Here is a 14,767-nt window from a genome sequence, read left to right as displayed (position 1 = left end):
ACTCAAGTACTATAAAAAGTACAAATGTGAGGTACTTTCACTTTACTTGAGTATTTAGTCTCATGCGACTTTCTTCTTCTGCTCCACCACTCTTCAGACAGAAGTATTGTTCCTTTTACCCCACTACATTTTTTAATAACTTCAGTGACTAGTTACTTTGCAGCTGAAATGATTTTATGATTGTTTAGAAATTAATTGGACACTATTTTAATGGTTGTTTAAAATATTTTCCATGCAAATCATTTCATGGTTACAGCTTCTGGAATATGAGGAGTCTGTGCTTTTTATTTGAATTAGTTAGCTAATTTTGATTGAATTCATTTAAATGTTTCTGCACTGAGTACATTCACTTAAACATATTTTCCTGGCTGTACTTGCATTTTTTTATTTAAAGAAATAGTTTGGGATTTTAGAAGTGGAGCTGTATGAGATTCTTAAGTATAGTCAGTGTATTACAAACAGTAGTGGTATGTCAAAGAGCTCTCTCTTTACGAAAACAGATGGGACTCACACCCAAAACTTATCATTACCCTGCTATGGAGGGAGGTTGATATTAAAACTTTTTGGGGGGGGGGCATTCAGTACAGTACAAGACCACAATAATACTAGACTACACTGCAAAGTAACTACTGACTATGTTGTGAAGTGAAGAGATCAAAGTGACACAGCCAAAGTCTGATTTACCAACAACAAACAACACCACACCACAGCGCGCCGACCTCCATCTACTATATGTGATGAATATCTCATCCAGCCCCACTTCCAAAATCCCAAACTATCACTTTAAGTAACATTTTCAATGCAGGACTTTACTAGTAACAGTGTGTTTTAGTACTTTTCCTTAAGATCTAAATACTTCCTCCACCACTGCTGCTGATTTGGCATTTACAGCATCACAAATGTTTTGCCATTTCTTTACTTTTCATTTATTTTTTATTGTAACACTAGTACTGATGCTTTGGAAAATAAAGTTTACTTTGTTTAAATTTGTTTAATAGTAAGTCAGTTTCCCTGCTGCAGAACATGTGACAGCATGTCTCCAATTCATGGGCATGTATTTGCACACAGCTCCACACCAGCCCTTATATAGTAGTTAGAGGGTGTTACCTGTGTTTGAGCATACATTAAGATAAATATAATATAATTTTATTGGAATGTTGCTGCAAGAGGCCCATTAAAGCTAAATATTATTCAAAGCATAATATCTGGTTGTATAATGTCTCATTTCAGCACAGTGTGAAAACCTACTAAAAGAGACTTTTAGAGAAATTTAGCTGGGGATCTCATAGGTTGTCGCATGATGATGTAGTTGTGATTAATAAATGCTTTGAAAACTGCTGTTGCAGTGCAATCAAAAAAACTTCAGTATTTCAGATCTAAGTTGGCAGCATGCATTTCACTATGAGCTTTATGAACCATGTTGAAAAATCCAACCTGAAACGTGCAAAAACACTGGACATGGATGTTGTAAAAATGAATCATGCATCTGGTCGTTTGGTCACAAACACCAGTGTTTTCCACAGATTGAGAGTGTATGTGTTGCAGTAGCTTTTTTTTTTCTTCAAAGTGCATTTGTGTCCATTTGTATCATTGTGTGTTCCCTCTCTAAGCACAGGTGGAGCAATTTTAGGAGCAGTTTCACTTTCATTGCACCTGATATTCTGCTGCTCCATCTGTGCCCAGAATACACTCGTCTGTGCCCAGAATACACACACGCATGAATGACTGAACAATAAATATATTTCAACAGCACTCCTCATGAAAAGTCCAGCTCCAAAAATAGAAAATCTATTTGTGGCGGCAGATGTGGCAGGCTGCCACAAATAAATCCAGTTGTGGGAGCACTGTTCATACTGTCCAGCCCATGTAAGCAGAAACTGTGGTGACATGAACTCAGTGGAGAGAAGAAACATCACTAGATCTACAAACTGTGTTTTGCAGTTAGTTGGTTGAAATGGTCCTTTAAATGAAAAAGAAGCATAGAAGAAGTGAACATTACTTTGTTGTTAGTGAACTTTATAATATAAGTATAGTGAACTTTATTGTAGTAAAAGGGCTTCTCTGCAAACTTCGCACCGTGTTAACTCTGTGGAAACTCAGCAACATGCAGCTTCAGGAGAAAATCTATTGCAAGAAGCTCCCTTCAAAACTTTCAATTCAGTGTTGCCACAGAGACAATGTGAGGGCATGTGATTGCACATTTACATTGTGTAATCCTCTTTTAGTGCTGCTCCCTGAATCACTGCTGCATACATGCTGCGACACGCTAACATGCTATCATGGAGCTGCTCAATGTACTGCTCACATTGACTCATTGTCCCTGTCTGTGTCTCAGATCTTCTACCCTGAAACTACAGACATCTATGACAGAAAGAACATGCCACGCTGCATCTACTGTATACATGCACTCAGGTAACTGTCTTTGTCTTTGTCTCTGTGTCTGTGTGTAAAGCCAGGCCCTTGGGCTGTGCCGCTCTGCAGCATAGAAAACCACAAAAACACTTTGTTGGGGTCAATAAAATATGGAAGGGTGGTGGGGTCATGCATAAGGGGAAAAATGAGGATTTTATTTTATTTTGCATAATGAGAATAAAGTTACCTCTCTGTTCCGTCAGATGTCTCGTGATACAACATATCCACTGTATTTCAAACAGGTCCATCATCAGCCATCATCTCCCCACAACCATCTGTTTCATTTTGCATGTCTGGACTCTATTATCGTACTGCAGTTCTTATGCCTGGCCCTAATGCTCTTCTGTTAAAAAAAAATAAGACTGAGTGTTACAGAAATCATCTGAATTCCTCTTTCATTGGATTGTGTGTGATCACACAACTCACTTGACAAGCTGTGTATTCCCTGTGGTCTGCACACATTTGTGGTGTTAGCGTGTTTCAAGCCTGTGACGTTTTTATGAGGTGAACAGAGTAGTTTTTCAGCAGAGAGCCATTCAGTGGTAAACGCTAGACAGAGGTTACTTTTAATAGGGCGTTCCACCTCAGGTAAAATGGATGCAGGGCCCTTAGGAGTCTGGAAGCCAGTCAGCGCTGCAGAGGCATATTTCACATGAGTTATGGTATTCGGGTCAAGACATGATGGTCTGTTTGACTCTGCCATCACAAGCTAGACTGGATCACTTTTCCTCTGCCTTTCTCTTCTTCACTCTATTCAATCTGAATTGAACTTTGTTGCCTTTTGTCCATATCCATGTACAGTGGCATCACTAGGCCTGGGTGTCCGAAGCTTCAGCCCCGAATATCTCATAAATAGCTCCAGATCTAAGAATAGGCCTAAGGGACATGTCGTTATTTGTCAAAGAGGAGGGGGATGGCTGTTTTTTTTTGACTCTCCTCAACACTATAAATATTTTTTCTCGAGCCTCCCTGACTGACTCAGATAAAATCCAAGCAGTGTTTATCCCAGATGATGTGTTCAAGGACTGTCGTAAATCTGAAAATCCAATGATAGTTTCAGTTTTTACAGTTTCTGGCTATAATAAATGTTCTGATTTTGCCAATCTTTATTTTGGTGGGCCCGCAGGTGTGGAAAGCATGTTTTCTTCGAAAGGTCACCAAAAAAATTTTAAGAAAAAAAAATGTGGAAAAATTTTTAGAGGAAAAAAAATTAAAGAAGAAAAGATTTTTGCCTCAGTCATCCACTTTCTGTCTGTGTTAAATGGTGTATTTTGTCTATTATTTTTAAAGAAAACTTGCCTTCCAAACTTGTGGCCCATGGCTTGTTTGGCATGTTTTCTTTAAAAATTACCAAAAATTTTAAACAATTTTATTTCAAAGAAAACATGCCTTCCACACAGCCTTTTTTTGTTCCCTCCCCAGTGCTTAAAAGATTATTTGACTTCCTTCCCCCTTTTTGCACCATCCCCTCCCCTCATAAATAACAAACAGTCCCCAAGTTAATTCAAGTATTCAGTTCCAATCCTGCTCTGAATTCATTATTTTTTTCATATAATATATATTTAAAAAAGCAATTATATAGTAATAAAAAAGAAGAGATAAGGCGTGTCGATGGTTGTTTTAGAGAATGTGTGGTCTTTGAAATTTGTCTTAAAGTCCTGGAAAAGTCCTGGAAATGTATTGGTAAAAATGTGTGGGAATCCTGTTGAAGTGAACTTGTTTCTTTGATGTCTCTGTTCTTGTGTGACCTTTCAGCTCTGCCACTGCCTACTCTTCATTGTTTTTTCTGTCCTCTGTCCCAGCCTGTACCTGTTCAAGCTCGGACTGGCCCCTCAGATCCAGGATCTGTATGGAAAAGTGGATTTCACTGGTAAGCATTAACACAAGTGTGTGCATCTGTTTTCCCCATTGTGTCCCTGTTGACCCAGTTATGTCATCTTAAATCCAGAGCTTTCCACATTTCCAAAGTGACCAAGAAGTTTAAAATGTGTTGAATGAGTCTTCAGCACTGAAAGGTTGGGTTACCAAGCTTTTTTTCCCCAGCTTGCCTCACTGTGGAAGAGCTGCTGGAAGGGAAGAAGTGATTGTGAGATGTTAGAGTTCCAGTCACGGATGGGATTATCACATGAGTCAGGCAACAGTGTGTCTGTCCCATCTCTAACCCAGACTCCCGTCTGCTTATGTTTGTTCATGTGTCCCCTCTGCTCTGTGTTCTCCCCCAGAGGAGGAGATTAACAACATGAAGAGTGAGCTTGAGAAGTATGGAATCCAGATGCCCGCCTTTAGCAAGATTGGAGGGATCCTGGCCAATGAGCTCTCAGTGGATGAAGCTGCATGTAAGAGGGGCTCAGATGTCACGGGGAGGGGGCAGGATCTCATATGTAAATTTGTGCTTTCATATTAAAGTAGACCCAAATCTTCCAGATCTTTATGGCCCAGGGCCCAGCTGTCCAAAAGTAATCTGATGGGATTTCAGTTATCGGATTTTGAAAATAGGTTGTGGGGCGACCTCTAGCTCACTGGGTGTGTGCCCCGTGTGCCCCATGTGCCTGAGGCCTCTGCGGCGGTCCGGGTCCAAGTCTGGCCTGTGGCCCTGTGCTGTGTGTTATAACTCCTTCTCTCCTCCAGCTTTCCTGTCTCCCTCACACTGTAAATAAAGGGAAAATGCCCCAAAAATAATCTTTTTTTAAAAAAATTGAAGAAAATGGGCTGTTCAAGAGAAAAAAAGGATTCTGAAATCAGATTAGATCCTGTAATCTAGTCTTGTTTTTGATCTGGATTGAACCTTCAGTTTGTTTTGTTCACTGTGTGTGCAACTTTTTAGCAGGACTGAGATACCTTTGATCCAAAAAAATCAGGATTATCCTGATCCCGGCAGAAGACTGGATTCAGGGTGGATTTCAGGGACAAAATGACATAAAACTTCACATCGATCTAATCAAATATATATACAGTATATATATTTTATACCTAGTACTTGATTTGTTTGACAGTGTCAGTGATAACGTAGATAAAGCAGACATTAGACTACCTATTAAGCCTTTTAGTAATATGAATTAAAAAAAATAAAATAAAGTATTTTGTCCCCATAAAAAAATTCCACAAATAGCTGTCGGTAGTAAACAAAAATTATTTTAAGTTACAATAACAAAAACCTCTGTTTGGTTCTCTTTGGTGGCTCCCATGGAAATAAGCCATGGATTTATTTACTGGTATAATCAGAAGTCCAGTTCCAAATACTGTAAATGCACAGGCTTTCATCTGTTGACCTGAGGCTCAGTTACCATTGTGTTAACTCATTCGCTGATAGTGACTTAACAGACGATAATTTAAATGAAAATCTTCAAGATACAGTGGTTACTTTCATTTTAACTTTTATATTAAAAAGTCTCATTTGAACCCAGATGAAATAGCTGAACAACTGGACCCAGGTGTTCAGAAATGTAATCTTGATCAGAATGATCTGGATTTGGAAATCTAATATTTAGCTTCAGGATCCAATAATCCAACTTACTTTTGTACCAATGTACAAAGCAAAAGGATTGGATCACCCTGATCCAGATTGAAACTTTTCAAAATTGCCAAATCCAGATAATCAATGCTCTAAATGGGACTACACATCACAGTGAAGGCTGCTGTCTATAAAGAACAGGTGGCACAGCCAGTGTGAGGTCACTTCAAGTGTTTGTTAATTGTCTTGACATTTTTTGTTTAACATCATCTATCAATAATGTAAGATGAACCACACAAAAAAGTCATATACATCTCACCGTCTCCTCCACCATACTCAGTACATGCTGCTGTCATCGCCATCAACGAGGCCATCGACCACGGTGTACCGGAGGGCACAGTGGCTGCCATGCAGAACCCCAATGCCATGCTGGTCAACCTGGACCCCAGTTCTGCTCGCCAGTACCATGACACACTGTACCAGGCCAAGGGAGAGAAGGTGGCCAACTCACGCAAACGGGTATGGAGTTCCTAACCTTAGCGATCACAGATGTTGTGTGCAGTGTGCTGTGCACGGGTTTCAGAGAGATTAATGGTTGCCTGGGGCACAATATTCCTGAGAGACCATAAAATGTCCTTATAATTAGAAATGGGCCAAGCCATCGTCCACTTTTTGATTAGGAAGTAATCGAGTATATAGCCTGAAGCAGAAGAAAATTTTAGCATGAGACAGAATGAAAAGCTGACGCCAAACAAACCAGTGAGGAACTGCTGGGGACAGAGACACCAGTCAAATCACACAAATCATCTTGTTGACAGACCTGCCGGCAATGTCTCACTGTGAGAAATAAATTTAGAAGGGTGATACATAATGCATTAACATGTGACAAGTTTGTTTTGCTAAAAGCTAAGGTAATAAATAATTTACATGTTCCCAAAAATCAAAACAAGAACAGCAGTCCCCGCTGGAAAGAAATCCATCTACTGTGGCATCCTGCAGGAAGGACATGATTATGATACGGTAATAATAGGGTGATGATATGATGATAGGGTGACGATATGATGATGAAAGGGTGACGATAAGGTGATGAATGAGTGATAATATGATGATGATAGGGTGATGATAGGGTGATGATATTATAATGATGATGGAGTTATAATTGGAGTTATAATTGGAGTGATAATAGGGTGATGATATAATGATGATGATGATGATGATGATGATGATGATGATGATAATAGCATGATGACAGGGTGATGAAAAAGTAATGACAATTAAATAATGATGATAGGGTGATGATATGATGATGATAGTGTTATAGGTTGATGATATAATGATGATGATGATGGTGATAGGATGATGATGATGATGATATAGTGATAATATGATGATGGTGATGGTGATAGGATGATGATGATGATGATATAGTGATAATATGATGATGATATAGTTATGATATGATGATGATAGAGTTATGATATGGTGATGATAGCATGATGACAGGGTGATGAATGGGTAATGACATAATGATATGATGATATGGTGATGACAGGGTGGTGATATGATGAAAATAGGGTGATGACAGGGTGATGATATGATGAAAAAAGGGTGATGACAGGGTGATGATATGATGATAATAGGGTGATAACATAATGATATGATGATAATAGGGTGATGACATGGTGATGATGAGATGGTTTTGTGATGATAAATAGTGCTCATTTTCAGTACTATTATATTTTTCTTGCTGTTGGCCACATTTTTTTTTTCACTCTACCACAACAGCAAATGGAGAATGCTGACGCAGAGAGAGATATCTATGATGAGCTTCTCACGCAGGCTGAAATCCAGGGCAATGTCAACAAGGTCAACGGTAAGTCACATTAGAGCTCTCATCAGGCCCAAAAAATCAGACCAGGCCCTACATTAACCCACAAAGTGTCCGTCCAAGCGCACCCTGAGCCCAACCCACGGCAGCAGATTTGGGCCCGAGCCCAATTAAAAACCCAAATTTCTCCTCTTAAAGATTTTTTTTTGCCTATATTATGTAGTTTTTAAAATATTATAGTATTTGTGACAAGCTAAGGGCTGATATGTTTCCTGGGACCACTTCTCCTACTTCTTTTCCTTATTCCAGTGGTCTGTTTTCTTGTGCAAGACAGGTTTAGCAGATAGGGCTTCAACCCTCAGTGCATCTACTGCGCACGGCGATCCATGATGATGCAATATGCAAATGATAATCACCGTTCTTCACTGCATGTTATGCACGTCTCTCCCACTGCTGGGAAGGGAGAAGTGAACACTGCCAATCAAGTCACCCTGCAACCCCTCTGTCTCTCTCTTTCACTTGTTTTCCATCCCTCTCTCTATCCCCAGGTTCTTCACTATATTGCTCTCATTTTTCCTCTCAGACAGTCACAGTCCACCCCTCTATCCCTCTAATTCTGTTTTGATTCAATAAATTCTGCCATTTACTCAAGAGAACTGCCAGTTAAATTAAAAAAAAAAAAAAAGAAATTAAGAAACACCACTAAAATGGCGGAAACCTGACCAGATTCAAGTCGAGTGGCATCGGGCATGGGCAGAGAATCCGAACTCTTAAGTCACACACACATTTATTATTGGCTTGGTTCCCATGGTGCAGTAGTGAAATGTCAACCTTTCTGCCACAGTGAGCAACGCCCTGAGTGCAGCTGAGCAGGCGCTGCTGTGTGGCGACGAGGACAAGTTATATGAGGCCCTGAAAGCCATGGGCATCCAGAACCTGCAGGCCCAGAACAAAGGCTGGTACCTTAAACAGCTGCAGGCTGACCGAGAGAATAAGGACCAGGTAGGGATCAGTGTGTAAACAAAGCTGTACGTTAATTTAAAAAAAAGGGGAAAAGTCTGCTTCTCTGTCTCCTCAGTAGAGTCTCAACTTGATCTCTCCCTTATCAGGCCTCTCCAGGAGAGCCGCTGACCAAAGATGAGCTGCAGAATGGAGTGGACGCGGCCAATGAGTTTGCTGAAGGCTACCTAAAAAGTAACAGATACATTCTACCAAAAATAATGTCACATTTTCTGCCGATCCTCTACATCTGAATCTGTTCTTATAGTTTACCCTTGTGTGTGTGTGTGTGTGTGTGTGTGTGTGTGTGTGTGTGTGTATGTGTGTGTGTGTGCAGTGTTGAAGGCAGTGGAACGCATCAACGCTGCCATCAGGGCGGGCGTGCCGGAGACGACGGTGGAGGAGCTAATGAACCCCGACGCTCAGCTGCCTGAGGTCTACCCCAGTGCTGCAGACCTCTACCAGAGAGAGCTCAGCAGCCTGCAGCAGCAGAGCCCCGAGGTACCCGACAAAGAAACCACGAAACAAAGTGAAATCCACAGACAGATGCAGAACCCTCACCTGCACCATCACATCAACATTTACAAAAAACGTGTTTTTTTAAGGTCACATGATCACAGAACGAGTTGACGTGAAAATGAAAACTGCTAACCTCATCATCAGTCTTTACCACACTGACATTTGCACAGTTTATACACTTTGTACAGTTTGCACTGCTACAGGTGTGATATGAAAATATCGCCTCTTTCTTGAGTTTAACATGTGTGAATGGTGAGGCCCATCCATTTTAAATACTAATTTACCAACTTCTGGTCTAATTTTTCAAACAATAATGCACATACTGTGTTAAATGCACTTCACTTTCTCCTGAAATAATTATTAATTTTATTAATAAGACATTCAACAGGAACTGAGTCCAACACATGCCAAACATTTGCTGCAATCCAGCTTTTTAAAATGTGTGTGTGTGGGTGGGTGTGTGTGAGTGTGTTTGTATTTGTTATTTATCTTTTAGTAAATTGAATGTATTTGGGATCTGGATTGTTAACTGGAAGAAAACAAAACAAGCAGTGTAAAGGCATCATCTTGGCTCTAGTAACTATTTATGGGGATTTTAATAATCGTTTTATGACATTTTACAGACTAATTAGTAATTGAAATAATGGGTAATAATGGGTATCACTTTACTCCCCATGACAAGTGCATTATTAGTACAGCCCCAATCCTAAATAGGTTTGGACACTGTTAAACATTGATAAAAACTGAATGCAATGATTTGCAAATCTTTTTTTACCTTCATTCGGTTGAATACAGTGAAAAGACAAGATCTTTAATGTTACAACTGATAAACAATCTTGTTTTTTTTGTGAAATACACACTCATATATATACATTCTAAATTTGATGCCTGCAGCACATTCCCAAAAAGTCGGGATCAGGGCGATGAAAGACTGAGAAAGCTCAATTGTTAAAAACCCACAAAACAAGTTTTCTCAAAGCACAGTTGCGAGGAATTTAGAATTTCAGCATCTGCAATCCATAATGTCATCAAAAGATTCTGAGAAATCTCTGCATGTAAGGGTAGGGGTCGGGGAAAAATTTATTCGCATAAGAATCTCTATTTTCGTTTTTAATGATTCAGAATTGTTTAAAAAATCCTAAACATTGATTATAGACTAGGTTATTATTCTTAACCTTCTAAAATTTTTATCATTCAGAAAAGTCTTAATAATTTTGAGACCATTTGTCAGATTGCCTTGCTTTTTTCACCAGTGAAAGCTGACGGCTGTGCCGCGCAGAGGGATGACTCCGATTCATTGTAGCTCTTTTAGAAGCCTCAGTATTCAGCCTGTGAATTTGAGTGTTTTTATGGGACCTTGTTCAATAAATCCGTAATTAAAGATCCAATATTGGGTGTCTTCCATCCATATTTTATCAATATTTCAATGATAAAAGTACATTAGCATCGATGCTTAACGCCATATAGGTTTTCAATGTTTCCTTTGGAGAGAGGTCAGAGGTTTGTTTTGGTCTTGTCGTCCAATCGGAAGACGATCCGGCACTTTGTATCCGCTTACTTATGCCACATGTCATCTGGAGCAAACTGCACTGTGATTGGTCTAATCCTGCTGTATCTATTGCTCTGTGTTATTGGTAGCGCCTCGTGCATTAGAATAAACTCTGGTAGCCCCTATAATAATAATAATAATGAGACAAGGGTAAATCAGGAGACAGTCTAACAAGCAGCAGGGCCTCGTATGGATGTAAACTCTGTGTTGACTGCAGGCAGAGCAGGCAGGAGAATCAGGCCCCTCTCTGAAGTGTCAGGAGTGTGATGTGGCCCTCTGCAGCAGCACAGAGAGGAAAACGATGGGACTTTTCTTGGAAAAGTGTGTCCATTTTTTAAACTATAATAATTACAATGTTTATTTTTTCACTTTCTGATTCCTAACACTTGGTAGAAAGGTTTTCTTCAACAAAAAAGCTTGTACATAATAAAACCTCCATAATTTCAGGCTTCAGATTACAGACTGGAGTAGATCCTGAAATTACACCTCTTATATTTTGAATCGGGAATTGATTTTGAATCGGAAATCGTTTTGAATCGAAAATCCATTCTGAATTGAATCGTGACCCCCAAGAATCAAAATTGAATCGAATCATGAAATACTGAAAGATTCACACCCCTACGTAAGGGGCAAGGCTGAGAACCAACATTAAATCCCCATGAACTTTGACCCCTCAGTGTGCAGTGCATTAAACACTGACGTGAATATATAAAGAATACTCCAAACTCAAGTTCAGACAAAGTGGAAAAGTATGCTGTGGTCTGACGAGTCCACATTTAGAATTATTGTTGGAAGAGACGGGCTTAAGAGGAAAAGGACCATCCAGATTGTTACCAGCTCATAGTTCAAAGCCACTATTTTTGTTTGGGTGGGGGGGGGGGGGTTTAGTGCCCATGGCATAATGGGTAACTTCACACCTTTGAAGGCACCATGAATACTGAAAGGAACATACATGTTTTGGGGCAACATATGCTGCCATCCAGACAATGTTTTTTTCAGGGAGGCCTGCTTATTCCAGCAAGACAATGAGACACATTCTGCACATGTTCCAGCAGTGTGAGTTTGCAGTAAAAGAGTGCAGCTACTAGACTGACCTGCTTGTAGTCCAGACCTGTCTCCCATGGAACATGTGTGGTGCATTATGAAGCGCCGAATGGGAAAGAATTTCACCTTCAAAACTTTAACAGTTGCTGTCTAAGTTGCCTCTGTTTTTTTTTTAATGTTTCTCAAAGTGTCCAAAATTTTCAGTCTTGAGTTGTAGAAAGAACGTACAAAGTCTGCCTGTAAGGCATACAGTACATAACATTTACAACTTGTTTTCAAACCATGCATTTCTCATACCCAGCAGCTTCATCACTGACACGGTTGCTTCAGACTCTGTTTCTGATGTTCTGACTCTGGCATGTTTCCTCCAGTTTGAATGTGGAACAACAAATGGAGACACCATCAACATAATGCTCGCCTCAGGTAGTCTTTATTGGCACTTTGACAGATGGGGTAAATTTATTGTCCTGTGTACTGCAGGGCTCGCTGTCCCACCCTGAGCTGCTGGTTGCCGTGGAGATGCTGTCATCAGTGGTGCTGATGAACGAGGCAATGGATGTCGGAGACAGAGCTGCCCTCTGGAAACAATTGTCCAGCTCTGTCACTGGACTCAGTAATGTGGAGGATGAATATGCACAGAGGTGAGCGCGCGCACACACACACACACACACACACACACACACACACACACACACACACACAGCAGTGGTCAGTGGCACATGGTCGGAGTGGGTTTGTTAAACAGCTGTTGATGTGTGCCCGTGTGCTCCTCAGGTACATGGATGAACTGATGCGTCTGAAGGCAGCAGCCAGGGACGAGGGCTGTGACTATCTCACCTGGAACGACATCCAAGCCTGCATCGACCAAGTCAACCTGTCCGTGCAGGAGGAACATGAACGTAACTGACTTTCAATTACACTCACGAGTCACATGAGAGAGAAATGAGACACATACACACTGACTCCAAACATCACATGGGTTTAAACAGACAACCACAGATCGAAATGACATCTTAGAGACAAAATGTTTATAAATAGTTACCAGATAACAGGTATTCTGCCTAGCAACAGATGGGAAATATAAAAAAAAATAGTATAAATAGTATACAGTGAATTAGAGTTGGGCAACTTGTAGAAATTTTCCAACCGACCACCATCAGCCCAACTACTGGTGATTGCAGATATATTCATGCATGTATGTGCATTAACATGTCAGAAAACACACTTCATTTAAACTTGTCAGAAACAAAATGTAATTCACGAAAACCGCATTTGTTTGTTCTTCCACTGTTCCAACAATAGCCAAACCTGTTTGGTTGATATAAACCCTTAATCCAGAGTTGTAAAACAATGCCAGTCTGACACATTGTTTTCCTCCGTCATCTCTCTGCCCGCTGTGCAGCAGCTCGCACTCATTTTTGAAGGCAGACTGTTAAATTAGTGAAAATATAATGACAACAGATACCCCAACAATTGTACTCAGCCAATCGCTGGTTGTCAATCCCGCTCCTTTTAAGGGTACTTTTACAGGCAGCGACTGCATTACATCGGTACTATGGAGTACCGATTTATGTTTAATATATCAGTGCCAAATTTTGGTACCTGAGAGCCTGTATGGTTGAGAACACCGGGTTTGGACAAGATGCAGATGTCTGAAGTCTGGAAGCTAACTGTGGTGTTCTGAGGCAAATAATGGAGCTATGCAGAGCTGCCAGGTTCAACTTCATATGGGAGAGTAAGCACCCTGAAGCCGAGAAGCCAGCCATGAAGCTCAGAGGCTGGCAACAGAACTGTAGCTGCTTCACATTGAGCCAAAACTATTGCTGCAGTGCTGCTTTGCCACAATAGTTTTGACATTTAGTATTCTATTCTTTATTATTTTAGTAATAGCCAAGTATCACTGCTAGAAGAGCAGACACACGCACATGCACACACACACACACACACACACACACACAAACAGACAGACAAAAAATAAGCTCAGTGTTATTAGGAAAGTGCAGAGGAACATTGTGTTTCCCTGCATAGTGTTCAGAAAGTACTGAAAGAAAAGCTATTGCTGATAGCGATCACAGGTACCAGAATCAGTTCAGATGTAAAGTACCCAACCCTATCTGTGTGTTTGTGTGTATATGCGTGCAGGCATAGCTGCCATCGGACTGATCAACGAGGCCCTGGATGAAGGGGATCCCATGAAGACCCTGGCCATGTTGCAGAACCCCTCGGCCAAGCTCACAGACGTGGACCCATCTGTGGCTCAGCACTACCATGACAAACTGCTGGAGGCCCGCAGAGAGAAGGCTCACGTAAGACACACACACAAACACACAAACAGACATACATACACACACAGATGCCACCTCTCTGACAGCAGCAGATGTGCATGTAGAATATTTGGGTGATCATATGTAAGGTTGACTTTGGCTGGCTGTCAGTGTCCCTGTCTTTCCCTCTCTGATTTGCTCTGTATGTGACTTGTATTCAGGGGAGCATTATGCAAATGCCTTATGCAAAGAGACGCGGGCTACAGTTACATCCTGTTGAAGACTGTCAGGGATACACACATAAAAGCTGACAGAAAGGCAGACTCATGTGCTGCACCAGTGTGTTCACTGGCAATGGGAATGCAGGTGATCGCCTTTATTTAGCAAGTTTACCCGTGTGTGAAAAACCTGTGTGCACATGCTAATTTTGGTGGGAAAGGGGAATAATAAATGTAGTCACTGTAAGGATGAAAAGAGGCCCGTTTCTTGCTGAAATGAGCTGCAGGGGGAGCACTGGATGCACTGATTGTTCCCTCTCTAAAGTCTCATTCCTACTGTACAAAAAAGCTGTTAACACCTGCTAATATAATGCAATTGGAATGAATACAATCAGCATTTACACCCGGGTCAAGATTTGAACCATGTGAACAGCCACTCCTACTCTAACCACAAACTTTATAATGTCATGTTTATGCTCTCTG

General features: G+C 40.7%; 1 protein-coding gene across 1 annotated transcript in view; it reads left to right on the top strand.

Moving 5' to 3' along the window:
• iqgap1 (IQ motif containing GTPase activating protein 1) overlaps positions 1 to 14,767 on the top strand; it is an 84,458-nt gene that overhangs the window by 39,832 nt on the left and 29,859 nt on the right. Inside the window, exons 5-15 of the mRNA XM_042485164.1 lie at positions 2,336 to 2,412; positions 4,215 to 4,282; positions 4,635 to 4,748; positions 6,204 to 6,382; positions 7,649 to 7,736; positions 8,536 to 8,693; positions 8,801 to 8,885; positions 9,028 to 9,191; positions 12,283 to 12,443; positions 12,577 to 12,701; positions 13,945 to 14,108. Coding sequence (XP_042341098.1) covers positions 2,336 to 2,412; positions 4,215 to 4,282; positions 4,635 to 4,748; positions 6,204 to 6,382; positions 7,649 to 7,736; positions 8,536 to 8,693; positions 8,801 to 8,885; positions 9,028 to 9,191; positions 12,283 to 12,443; positions 12,577 to 12,701; positions 13,945 to 14,108 — 1,383 coding nt within the window. The remainder of the gene's footprint in view (positions 1 to 2,335; positions 2,413 to 4,214; positions 4,283 to 4,634; positions 4,749 to 6,203; positions 6,383 to 7,648; positions 7,737 to 8,535; positions 8,694 to 8,800; positions 8,886 to 9,027; positions 9,192 to 12,282; positions 12,444 to 12,576; positions 12,702 to 13,944; positions 14,109 to 14,767) is intronic.

This window comes from Plectropomus leopardus, chromosome 1 (genome assembly GCF_008729295.1).
Source record: "Plectropomus leopardus isolate mb chromosome 1, YSFRI_Pleo_2.0, whole genome shotgun sequence".
NCBI classification, from domain to species: Eukaryota; Metazoa; Chordata; class Actinopteri; order Perciformes; family Serranidae; genus Plectropomus; species Plectropomus leopardus.
This window is presented reverse-complemented; position numbering and strand designations above follow the sequence as displayed.